Source organism: Procambarus clarkii, chromosome 38 (genome assembly GCF_040958095.1).
Source record: "Procambarus clarkii isolate CNS0578487 chromosome 38, FALCON_Pclarkii_2.0, whole genome shotgun sequence".
Lineage (NCBI taxonomy): Eukaryota > Metazoa > Arthropoda > Malacostraca > Decapoda > Cambaridae > Procambarus > Procambarus clarkii.
The window spans coordinates 42,366,552-42,380,183 of NC_091187.1; the positions used below are offsets into that span (position 1 = coordinate 42,366,552).

General features: G+C 43.6%; 1 protein-coding gene across 1 annotated transcript in view; it reads left to right on the forward strand.

The window, feature by feature from the left end:
- Positions 1 to 11,782, forward strand: part of LOC123749382 (E3 ubiquitin-protein ligase TRIM32-like) — a 125,713-nt gene extending 113,931 nt beyond the window's left edge. Inside the window, exon 7 of the mRNA XM_069337631.1 lies at positions 11,465 to 11,782. Coding sequence (XP_069193732.1) covers positions 11,465 to 11,782 — 318 coding nt within the window. The remainder of the gene's footprint in view (positions 1 to 11,464) is intronic.
- The last annotated feature ends 1,850 nt before the right edge of the window (positions 11,783 to 13,632 follow it).

Below are 13,632 nucleotides of genomic sequence, written 5' to 3' on the forward strand. Positions count from 1 at the left end.
AACGTGAGTGTTGCATCACGGTCCTAACGTGAGTGTTGCATCACGGTCCTAAAGTGAGTGTTGAAACACAGAATTTGCACGGTGATAGTTGCAAATTTACAAAACTGTAATACCGTGATGTGAGTGTTGCGACACAGGAATGACGTGTTGTGATTTGTGTTGCAAGTCAATAACACGTTGCTTGTGATACAACATAAATAATGTGATGTGAATGTTACAATACTTATATACATGTTTTGACTGTTCAAACATTAAAATAACGTGTTGTGTTGCAACACAAATAAATTTTTGTGTTTCAACTCATGCAGAATGTTTTGTGTGTTTTGAAACGTTGTAACACAGTGATAACATGTTGCAATCGTCACAGTATGTTATTTAGGTGTTGTAACCCTGGATATGTAATTTTTTGTTGCAACACTCACAACAAGTTCTGTTTTGCAACACTTCGTTCTGTGTTCCAACACTTATAACTTCTCATTTCAGTGTTGCAAGACTCACAACACCTTATTCAAATTTGCAACACTCACAACACCTTATTCTTGTGTTGCAACACCCAAAACATGCCGTTCCTGAGCGTTGCAACACAAACAACATGTCTATGTGCATTCGTTTTAAATCTGTGTATTTTGGATATGAATATGACAAGTTTTAACTTCAGTCAGGTTTTTATTCACGATTCTTTCCTCTCTTGGGTCAATAAAGTTATGTAATCAAAAACATTTTAACTCTCGTAAGATATTGACAGCAATAGGATAATTACCTTCACGAATACTATAATATTACCATAATTACCTGAACTATTACTATAATATTACCATAATTACCTGAACTATTACTATAATATTACCATAATTGCCTGAACTATTACTATAATATTACCATAATTACCTGAACTATTACTATAATATTACCATAATTACCTGAACTATTACTATAATATTACCATAATTACCTGAACTATTACTATAATATTACCATAATTACCTGAACTATTACTATAATATTACCATAATTACCTGAACTATTACTATAATATTACCATAATTACTTGTATGTCCATAAACAACCAATGTAAACATATTATTTGTTGATTAAATAAATACTAAGTAGAATATCTCCTGGTTGAATATTTATTTACCTTAATAAATGTGAGAAAAAAAACTTGGAATTCTTCGCTTTGTTTAACTTTATTGAGATCTATGATGTCTATAAAGTATGTTTTCTGTTCGATCCCCGAAGGTCAAAGTGATTGGGCACCGTTTTTCCACTCCATACTTCACCTTCTTGCAGGGTCGGCGTTCGATCCCCGATGGTGCAAGTGGTTGAGCACCGTTCCTTCACTCCGTCCTCACATCCCAGCCCATCCTAATGTCCCTTCCAAGTGTTATATATTCATACTGGCCTGGCGCTTTCACCTCATCATCTCCTTACCTCCTCTTCTCATAAAGATTAATTTTCCTTCCCGACTTTCTCCTTCACACGCCTCAGTTGTCAGTTGATGATGTATGATGAAGTGGATGAATGTATGACTGTTGAGTTCTTCATTAAGCAGGAAGAGTCGTGGCCTGACTGGGAGGTCGGACCCGGTGTTCACGCGGTCACCAGTTGGACCCGGTGTTCACGCGGTCACCAGTTGGACCCGGTGTTCACGCGGTCACCAGTTGGACCCGGTGTTCACGCGGTCACCAGTTGGACCCGGTGTTCACGCGGTCACCAGTTCCACCTCAACACCCAAGGCTTCCTTTTTTCCATATATTGGCCACAAAATACTTTAGTTTTAATTCGTTACTATTTTTCATCTTTTTAATCATATTTTAAACATTGAATCACTTTTTATTTACCAATTCTAGTAACTTTTATGTAATACATTATTTATTGTTAGTACAGTATTACGAAACAGAAATAACATGTTGTGAGTGTTGCAACTAAGAAATGACATACTGTGAGTGCTGCAACACATAAATAACCTATTGTGATTGTTCAATTGCAGAAATAAAGTGTTTTTAGTTTGAAACACATGATAAAGTGTGACAGTTACAACACATAAATAATGTGATGTGAGTCCTGCAACACGGTAATACCATGCAGTCGGTGTTGCAACGTTGCAACACATAAATAGCGTGTTATGCGAGTTGCACTGGTCAGGAATAACATATTGCAACACATAATTACCCTGTTGTGAGTAATGGTTTCGACATGTTTTTCTGTGTTGTAACACTCACAACACTTCATTCCTGTGATGTAATACTCACAACACTTCATTCCTGTGTTGCAACACTCACAACACTTCATTCCTGTGATGTAACACTCACAACACTTCATTCCTGTGTTGTAACACTCACAACACTTCATTCCTGTGATGTAACACTCACAACACTTCATTCCTGTGATGTAACACTCACAACACCTCATTCCTGTGATGTAACACTCACAACACTTCATTCCTTTGATGTAACACTCACAACACCTCATTCCTGTGATGTAACACTCACAACACTTCATTCCTGTGATGTAACACTCACAACACTTCATTCCTGTGATGTAACACTCACAACACTTCATTCCTGTGATGTAACACTCATAACACTTCATTCCTGTGATGTAACACTCATAACACGGTATTCCTTTACACTGCAACACTCACATATGCCTTCGTGTTATGTCTGTGTATTTTTCCTTCTCTATAGATGGACTGTCATTTACAGCAAGGTTGTCATTCAGGATTCTTTCCTCTCTAGCATCAGTAAAGAAATATAACAAAAAATATGTTCAAAGCCGTAGCATATTGAGAGGAATTGAAAATAATTACCTTAACTATAACTTTAATTTTACCATAATTATCTTAACTAGTACTATAATATTATCATAATAACCTTATCTATTATTATATTATTACATAATTTAGTGAAAATACGTAATTTGTCCGCCACTGAGAACATATTCACTAAAGTCTTCACTGTAGAGAGATAACTTCAAGAAAATCATTGACAAAGTTTAGTGCAAGAATATAAAACTTGTAAGTTTGTACAACCCGTCCCCCTGTTTACACAGTAGTTTTGTAACCATGTATACCATAGTACATTGATTTACATGCTAAGCAATCAAATGGTAGAGTTTTGTATTATTCACTTTATATTGTTTGAAAAAATGAGGCAAAAAAATATATATATATTCCTAGTCCTAGTATAGCACACATATGTACTATATTAGGCCTTATGCAGATATCGTGTATTACGCCTAGGAAGGTAAGATTAGGTTAGTTTCATTTGTCTTTGCAACATAAATAGAAAATCTATTTCCGGTTTGTCCAATTTCAACAGTACCGATTTCAACTTTTTAATTGCGTTTTACGTCGGTATATGTACTAATGCTCACATCGTTACTGTAAGTACCACCAAAGTATGAGGATAGTCTTGTGTAAACACTAACGCCATGTTCCATCGATCTGTTTTTTCTGGGGTTTAAATACTTGTGACCAACTAAAAGAAAAATCATAATCTGATCTAAACGCCAAATATACAGAAGAATCTTCTTTTTTTATCTAATTATCAATTGGGATTCCTACCATGCAATCGTTAATAAAACAAACATGAACAGTACAAAATCAACTTAAAGTGTCAGTAATACTTGAGCTTAAAACAAGATGAAAGACTGATTATGTGAGTGAGAACATCTAAGTCAGCACCTCCAATTGAGCACATAAAGGTGAACACATTTAGGTGAACATCATCATCGTGGCAATAAACAGCCTGTGCACAAATTATTAATTTATGAGATAAATCCACCACGTTACTGTAAGTAACATGTGAGTCATAAACACTCACCCACCACGTTACTGTAAGTAACATGTGAGTCATAAACACTCACCCACCACGTTACTGTAAGTAACATGTGAGTCATAAACACTCACCCACCACGTTACTGTAAGCAACATGTGAGTCATAAACACTCACCCACCACGTTACTGTAAGTAACACGTGAGTCATAAACACTCACCCACCACGTTACTGTAAGCAACATGTGAGTCATAAACACTCACCCACCACGTTACTGTAAGTAACATGTGAGTCATAAACACTCACCCACCACGTTACTGTAAGTAACACGTGAGTCATAAACACTCACCCACCACGTTACTGTAAGCAACATGTGAGTCATAAACACTCACCCACCACGTTACTGTAAGTAACACGTGAGTCATAAACACTCACCCACCACGTTACTGTAAGCAACATGTGAGTCATAAACACTCACCCACCACGTTACTGTAAGTAACATGTGAGTCATAAACACTCACCCACCACGTTACTGTAAGTAACACGTGAGTCATAAACACTCACCCACCACGTTACTGTAAGCAACATGTGAGTCATAAACACTCACCCACCACGTTACTGTAAGTAACATGTGAGTCATAAACACTCACCCACCACGTTACTGTAAGTAACATGTGAGTCATAAACACTCACCCACCACGTTACTGTAAGTAACATGTGAGTCATAAACACTCACCCACCACGTTACTGTAAGTAACACGTGAGTCATAAACACTCACCCACTACGTTACTGTAAGTAACATGTGAGTCATAAACACTCACCCACCACGTTACTGTAAGTAACACGTGAGTCATAAACACTCACCCACCACGTTACTGTAAGTAACCTGTGAGTCATAAACACTCACCCACCATGTTACTGTAAGTAACATGTGAGTCATAAACACTCACCCACCATGTTACTGTAAGTAACATGTGAGTCATAAACACTCACCCACCACGTTACTGTAAGTAACATGTGAGTCATAAACACTCACCCACCATGTTACTGTAAGTAACATGTGAGTCATAAACACTCACCCACCACGTTACTGTAAGTAACATGTGAGTCATAAACACTCACCCACCACGTTACTGTAAGTAACATGTGAGTCATAAACACTCACCCACCACGTTACTGTAAGTAACATGTGAGTCATAAACACTCACCCACCATGTTACTGTAAGTAACATGTGAGTCATAAACACTCACCCACCATGTTACTGTAAGTAACATGTGAGTCATAAACACTCACCCACCACGTTACTGTAAGTAACATGTGAGTCATAAACACTCACCCACCATGTTACTGTAAGTAACATGTGAGTCATAAACACTCACCCACCACGTTACTGTAACATGTGAGTCATAAACACTCACCCACCACGTTACTGTAAGTAACATGTGAGTCATAAACACTCACCCACCACGTTACTGTAAGTAACATGTGAGTCATAAACACTCACCCACCACGTTACTGTAAGTAACATGTGAGTCATAAACACTCACCCACCACGTTACTGTAAGTAACATGTGAGTCATAAACACTCACCCACCACGTTACTGTAAGTAACATGTGAGTCATAAACACTCACCCACCACGTTACTGTAAGTAACATGTGAGTCATAAACACTCACCCACCACGTTACTGTAAGTAACATGTGAGTCATAAACACTCACCCACCATGTTACTGTAAGTAACATGTGAGTCATAAACACTCACCCACCACGTTACTGTAAGTAACATGTGAGTCATAAACACTCACCCACTACGTTACTGTAAGTAACATGTGAGTCATAAACACTCACCCACCACGTTACTGTAAGTAACATGTGAGTCATAAACACTCACCCACCACGTTACTGTAAGTAACATGTGAGTCATAAACACTCACCCACCACGTTACTGTAAGTAACATGTGAGTCATAAACACTCACCCACCACGTTACTGTAAGTAACATGTGAGTCATAAACACTCACCCACCACGTTACTGTAAGTAACATGTGAGTCATAAACACTCACCCACTACGTTACTGTAACCAACATAAGAATCATAAATACAATACAATACAATTTTATTTAGGTAAGGTACATACATACAATAAATATTTACAAGGATTGTTTAACTTATAGGTATAGCTAGTACATACAATGCCTAAAGCCACTATTACGCAAAGCGTTTCGGGCATGAATAAACACTCACCCACCAACATACTGTAAACAACAGATGGTATTTGTGGAGACTGAAAGATGTAGCTGCGGACTTGAGCCTCCCATTAACTCTTTGACTCATCAGTGAAAAAGAGGGAGTTGCCAAAGGAATGGAAGACAGCCAATGTAGTGCCAATGTGCCAGAAAGAAAAGACACAGGAGCCACTAAACTACACAGTAGCTTCATTATCGACCATTCTCAGTTAGGCGCTAGAGAAGCTTGGAAGGAAACGTCTCTTAGAACACTTAAGCAATTTTTTATCTCAAAGATTCAGCATGGATTCATTTAAGGCAGATAATGCCCTATGAATTTATAAGTGTTATGTTTGCATAAAAATTAAAAACTATGAGAAGAAGGGTTAGCTGCCGTTATTTTCATTGAAAATCAACAAACGTGTAACGCAGTTCCGTTTAGTAGGTCACCCATTCCCAAATTGAAGTCCAGGATTTCATAACTAAATATTACAGAAGACATAACTAAATATACAGAAGATTCTGAACATCTTTACCATTGTGATCATTGCTGTCTTATATGTGCTGTCAATCTGCTGTATGGTGTCTATTAATCTTGTTTAAATTACTAATCAAGCTGTCAATGTAATCAATCAGAGCTTTAATATAACAATGTGCTTTAATATACTTACTTATCTCTCTCATCTCATTTTTCTCTTGTAATGTATCTTTATCATTTATCAATTCTGACTGAAATTACCTACTTAATATTATCTGCTAGATTAAGGACCTGCCCGAAACGCTGTGCGTACTAGTGGCTTTACAAGAATGTAAATACTGTACTATCCAATGTATTCTCACAAACCCAATGTACCTTCTTGTATATATATAAATAAATAAAAAAATAAATAAATAAATAAATAAACTAAAGAAGTGCTGGTGTGGAGGAGAGAACATATCATTGGTTGAAAACAGAGGGTAATGCTGAAAGCAGAGAAATCAGCGGCAAACAGTTGCAAGTATTAAAAAACGCAAGTAGTGTACCCCCGCGAGATCATTTGGGGTCATTCAGCTTTTTTTATGCCATCATACTAGCAGAAGAAAGTCTTAAGTATCCTTGTTTGCAAATTATTCTTAATTGTTGATTTACGAATGAAGACTTTTGAGGGAGAGTACAAGGAGATCTAGATGCGCTCAAGCAGTGGTCACGTTCCATTAACACAGACAGTTGCAGGGATTTAAACATAGGTGAGACGGAGAGAAGGCACCAGGAATAGTATAGGCAAGAAAGCTATTTCTTGATTCTGTTAACACAACAAGGTGAAGACTGCTAGGATGGTACCCGCGCACATGGACAGATAATTTACATCAAAGTTGTGAGAAACGTTTAGGTGACCAAAAGACTATTATCTAGGCAACGCAGTGTCCCGGACTTACTGATGTTCCACAGTCACATCCATATCCATCTGAACTCCAATTTTCTCTCTAGATTGTATAATAATTTACTATATTTTTTCCAAATTAATATTTATTTCTTAGGAATATAATTAAATTTCAATTTCAGATTGTTCTATAATTTACTGTATTCTTTCCAAATTGATACTAACATCTTAAGAATAAATTAAAAAAAACTATATTAAGTGAAAAGTAAAAGAAGCATCAAGATGTTTGGGTGGAACTCTGGACTGTGAGGCCGCGGAGGACGCTTCCACAGCTGGACTACGAGGCCGCGGAGGACGCTCCCACAGCTGGACTACGAGGCCGCGGAGGACGCTCCCACAGCTGGGCTACGAGGCCGCGGAGGACGCTCCCACAGCTGGACTACGAGGCCGCGGAGGACGCTCCCACAGCTGGACTACGAGGCCGCGGAGGCCGCTCCCACAGCTGGGCTACGAGGCCGCGGAGGACGCTCCCACAGCTGGGCTACGAGGCCGCGGAGGACGCTCCCACAGCTGGACTACGAGGCCGCGGAGGACGCTCCCACAGCTGGACTACGAGGCCGCGCAGGACGCTCCCACAGCTGGGCTACGAGGCCGCGGAGGACGCTCCCACAGCTGGGCTACGAGGCCGCGGAGGACGCTCCCATAGCTGGGCTACGAGGCCGCGGAGGACGCTCCCACAGCTGGGCTACGAGGCCGCGGAGGACGCTCCCACAGCTGGGCTACGAGGCCGCTCCCACAGCTGGGCTACGAGGCCGTAGAGGACGCTCCCACAGCTGGGTTACGAGGCCGCGGAGGACGCTCCCACAGCTGGGCTACAAGGCCGCGGAGGACGCTCCCACAGCTGAGCTACGAGGCCGCGGAGGACGCTCCCACAGCTGGGCTACGAGGCCGTGGAGGACGCTCCCACAGCTGGGCTACGAGGCCGCGGAGGACGCTCCCACAGCTGGGCTACGAGGCCGCGGAGGACGCTCCCACAGCTGGGCTACGAGGCCGCGGAGGACGCTCCCACAGCTGGGCTACGAGGCCGCGGAGGACCCTCCCACAGCTGGGCTACGAGGCCGCGGAGGACGCTCCCACAGCTGGACTGTGAGGACGCTCCCACAGCTGGGCTACGAGGCCGCGGAGGACGCTCCCACAGCTGGACTGCGAGGCCGCGGAGGACGCTCCCACAGCTGGGCTACGAGGCCGCGGAGGACGCTCCCACAGCTGGGCTACGAGGCCGCGGAGGACGCTCCCACAGCTGGGCTACGAGGCCGCGGAGGACGCTCCCACAGCTGGGCTACGAGGCCGCTCCCACAGCTGGGCTACGAGGCCGTGGAGGACGCTCCCACAGCTGGGCTACGAGGCCGCGGAGGACGCTCCCACAGCTGGGCTACAAGGCCGCGGAGGACGCTCCCACAGCTGGGCTACGAGGCCGCGGAGGACGCTCCCACAGCTGGACTACGAGGCCGCGGAGAACGCTCCCACAGCTGTGCTACGAGGCCGCGGAGGACGCTCCCACAGCTGGGCTACGAGGCCGTGGAGGACGCTCCCACAGCTGGACTACGAGACCGCGGAGGACGCTCCCACAGCTGGGCTACGAGGCCGCGGAGGACGCTCCCAAAGCTGGGCTACGAGGCCGCGGAGGACGCTCCCACAGCTGGGCTACGAGGCCGCGGAGGACGCTCCCACAGCTGGACTGTGAGGACTCTCCCACAGCTGGGCTACGAGGCCGCGGAGGACGCTCCCACAGCTGGATTGTGAGGCCGCGGAGGACGCTCCCACAGCTGGGCTATGAGGCCGCGGAGGACGCTCCCACAGCTGGACTGCGAGGCCGCGGAGGACGCTCCCACAGCTGGGCTACGAGGCCGCGGAGGACGCTCCCACAGCTGGGCTACGAGGCCGCTCCCACAGCTGGGCTACGATGCCGTGGAGGACGCTCCCACAGCTAGGCTACGAGGCCGCGGAGGACGCTCCCACAGCTGGGCTACAAGGCCGTGGAGGATGCTCCCACAGCTGGGCTACGAGGCCGCGGAGGACGCTCCCACAGCTGGACTACGAGGCCGCGGAGAACGCTCCCACAGCTGGGCTACGAGGCCGCGGAGGACACTCCCACAGTTGGGCTACGAGGCCGCGGAGGACGCTCCCACAGCTGGGCTACGAGGCCGCGGAAGACGCTCCCACAGCTGGACTACGAGGCCGCGGAGGACGCTCCCACAGCTGGACTACGAGGCCGCGGAGGACGCTCCCACAGCTGGACTACGAGGCCGCGGAGGACGCTCCCACAGCTGGGCTACGAGGCCGCGGAGGACGCTCCCACAGCTGGGCTACGAGGCCGCGGAGGACGCTCCCACAGCTGGGCTACGAGGCCGCGGAGGACGCTCCCACAGCTGGGCTACGAGGCCGCGGAGGACGCTCCCACAGCTGGACTACGAGGCCGCGGAGGACGCTCCCACAGCTGGGCTACGAGGCCGCGGAGGACGCTCCCACAGCTGGGCTACGAGGCCGCGGAGGACGCTCCCACAGCTGGGCTACGATCGAGGCCGCGGAGGACGCTCCCACAGCTGGACTACGAGGCCGCGGAGGACGCTCCCACAGCTGGGCTACGAGGCCGCGGAGGACGCTCCCACAGCTGGGCTACGAGGCCGCGGAGGACGCTCCCACAGCTGGGCTACGAGGCCGCGGAGGACGCTCCCACAGCTGGGCTACGAGGCCGCGGAGGACGCTCCCACAGCTGGGCTACGAGGCCGCGGAGGACGCTCCCACAGCTGGGCTACGACAGCTTCTGATTACTCTTCCATAAACACAGATCTTATCTTGCATAAACACCAAGAATCTAATAAGCAAAATGAAATCTTGTGTGTTGCTTGTTTTGTGAGGGTTAGTGAGTTACCAAATTAATAGATAAGTAAACTGTATATGAATAATATTTGTTGACTGGTTACTGTTGATGAACTTTGGAATGTGTTTGAATAAGTGTAAGTAACGTAAAAGATGTCGATATATGTATGGTCCAGGCATAATAAGGACACACACACACACCAACACAAACAGTCACTCAGACATTCACATGAGCATGCAAGTGCTGATTTGATGTGTACTTCAATAGAAAGTTACAAATTAAATCAGTTTTTCAATGAAGTTTAACGACTCAGATGAAGTTGTAAAACACATTGTATCCAACTTTACTATTACATTCGGACCATAATCACTTATCCACTGCCTTACTGTAACCAACATTAGAATCATGAACACTCACCCACCACCTTACTGTAAGCAACACTTGAGTCATAAATACTCACCCACCATTATACTGCAAGCAAGAAATGGTATTTGCAGAGACTGAAAGATGTAGCTGCGGACTTGAGCCTCCCATTAACCCTTCGACTCATCAGTGAAAAAGAGGGAGTTGCCAAAGGAATGGAAGACAGCCAATGTAGTGTCAACGTGCCAGAATGAAAGGACACAGGAGCACTAAACTACACAGTAGATTCATTATCGACCATTCTCAGTTAGGCGCCAGAGAAGCTTGCTAGGGTTTCCTTGCAAGCTTCTTGTCTGTCTTAAGTGTCTCTTGGAACACTTAAGAAATAAAGATTTCTCTCAAAGCACCAGCATTTATTCAGTTAAGGCAGATAATCCCTGAGGAGTTTATAAGTGCTATGTTTAAAAACTAATGATAAAACTAATGGAAGAAAGTCTTAAGTGTATTCACTTGCGGATTATGCATCATGTCTGAGATTTACAAACCAAGACGTTTCAGGGAGAGTACAAGGAGATCTAGATGCGCTCAAGCGGTAGTCGGACAGATGGTCACTTTCCTTTACCACTGACAAATGCAAAGCACTAAACAGAGGTAGTAGTAGTAGTAGTAGGCGTCCATCAGTCTCAGGAGACTATGTAGGGCGCTCTAGTTGATGGTCTGTAGTTGCCTATCGAAGGCACAATTTCAAGGTAGGTTGATATAGGGAAGAAGTTGACACCCATGCAGCAGTTTTCTCCCTCTCCATGGCTCTGAAACTCTCCAATGGAGAGGCAAATGCCAATACGATTGGTTCCAGCGCTTTCACAGGAACTGTCAGAAAGAGGTTGAAAGTAACATCGAACTGCCCTTAGGGGTTCCAGCTTCGGAGGTTACCTCGAAGTTCGTAAAAGAATGCACAGTGACTCCAAACCTGAAGACCGCCGTGTTCGGGGCCGGAGAAGAACCACCCCAGCAGGAGCAAGAACGACCCCAGCCTCCTGAAGCAGAGCCTGAGCGGCTGAGCCCAAGGAGGTGGACGTCCCAGCCCCGCACCTACGGATTCCAGCCAGAGATCGTCACAGCCCCCTGTCACCCGAGGCCGGCTGCCTTCATGACCAAGCGGAAGGAAGAGTGATAATTATTAATTCCGACAATTATTAGTATAATTATTATTATAATAAAAATATAAATAATTAAAAAGTATTACTCTCCCAGAGGTGAGACGAAGAGATGGCACCAGGAATAGTATTGGCTAGAAAGCAATTTCCTGGTTCTGTTAACACATCAAGGTGAAGACTGCTATGATGTTACATGAGCACATGGACAGATAAATTACATCAAAGTTGTGAGAAACGTTTAGATGACCAAAAGACTATTATCTAGGCAACGCAGTGTCGCGAACTTATTAATGTTCCACAGTCACATCCATATTGATTTGATCTTCAATTTTCTCTTTAGATTGTTCGATAATTTACTATATTTTTCCAAATTAATACTCACATCTTAAGAATAAAAAATAAAAATATGAAGTGTGTGGGAACCGACCTGTGAAATTAATATTTATTTAATTTATATGAATTTATATAGAATTTATATTTATGTTAATTTATATATTTTGATAGCAATTGGTATGATGTTAAGTGGACTGTATTTCTGCAATAATCTCACAAATCGATCCATACACATTAGGTGGGGTTTATACCAAATTTATATATATGCAGCCAATCAAACTACATATATTAGTAAAATTGGAGGTGCCTTATCTTATTGTACAGCCGGTTTAGTCCACCAGGTATAACTAGGATGTAGACACCAAATTATCCTCGTGAGAGGCTAGCTTCCTACACCCCAAGTAACTGATGTACCAAGATTAATTCTTGCTTCCTCTTCTTGTTCCTGTCAAAGGCACTAGCTGTAAAGCCGGAATCCTAATATATGACAGCTATATCAGAGAAAACACTGTATATTATATAATAAGGACCAAGGCTTAATTACCTGTGTTGAGTCGATCATTCGTGTTCTAACCGGAAATAATCCTATCTAACATAACATTACTGGCCAATAATGACTTAGATAAGATTTTGGAAAGACACTTCCCTTGTTTATGTTGACAGCGTGTTGATGATGGTAGAGCACTAATAGATTTGATCTCCATAACACTTCATCCAAGAGAAATTATAGGAGCTGAACTCGCTCCATCGACTCTGGTCTTAACAAACAATGGCTGCCCTATCTCCACTCTGACGCTACTGGCTCACTTTGTCCAGGTGTCAGTAACTGATAGAAGGGTCACATTTACTTTATTTTGATACTGATAATTAAGTTAATTCAAATGAGATGTTTTTATGATATTAAAAGTCCAAAGACTAATGTATTTAAGAATAATTCCCAACAGAATAGCTGGTGAATTTATAGTACTATGTGACAATGATATCCCGTTTTCTATTGACGGAAAATTCCACTACAAGCTACATTTTCTATGGGTTAACTTGTGTATACAACATCAGCAATATTATCTGCTTGTATGTAATATTATTAAATGGTGTCGGGTTTTCCGACATAATTCCCCGGGGGCTGCTCACGGGTCGAAGTCCTATTTAGAACAGATGAACACCAATACTCCTCCTTCGAATTATTAGATTAATTTGATGTTAGTAGTTAGTAATCACACATTTGTGTGTCTGTTCGTACAGGACGAATGTCCCGTACTAGAGTTGCAGGGGCTAGAAGTCTAATGTGATTTCATATCCCTGTTAACTCTTGAGAGGCTAAAATTCTAGCCTAATTACATATCAACCCAGAAGACTGAATGTGATCAAGTACTACAGTCAAGTATGATTCAGGGACTGCAGTGAGATCAGTGACATTAGATATAACTTGAAGCTTGTTCAGGTAACTGGTCACTGATATATATATATATATATATATATATATATATATATATATATATATATATATATATATATATATATGCCTATACTTGCA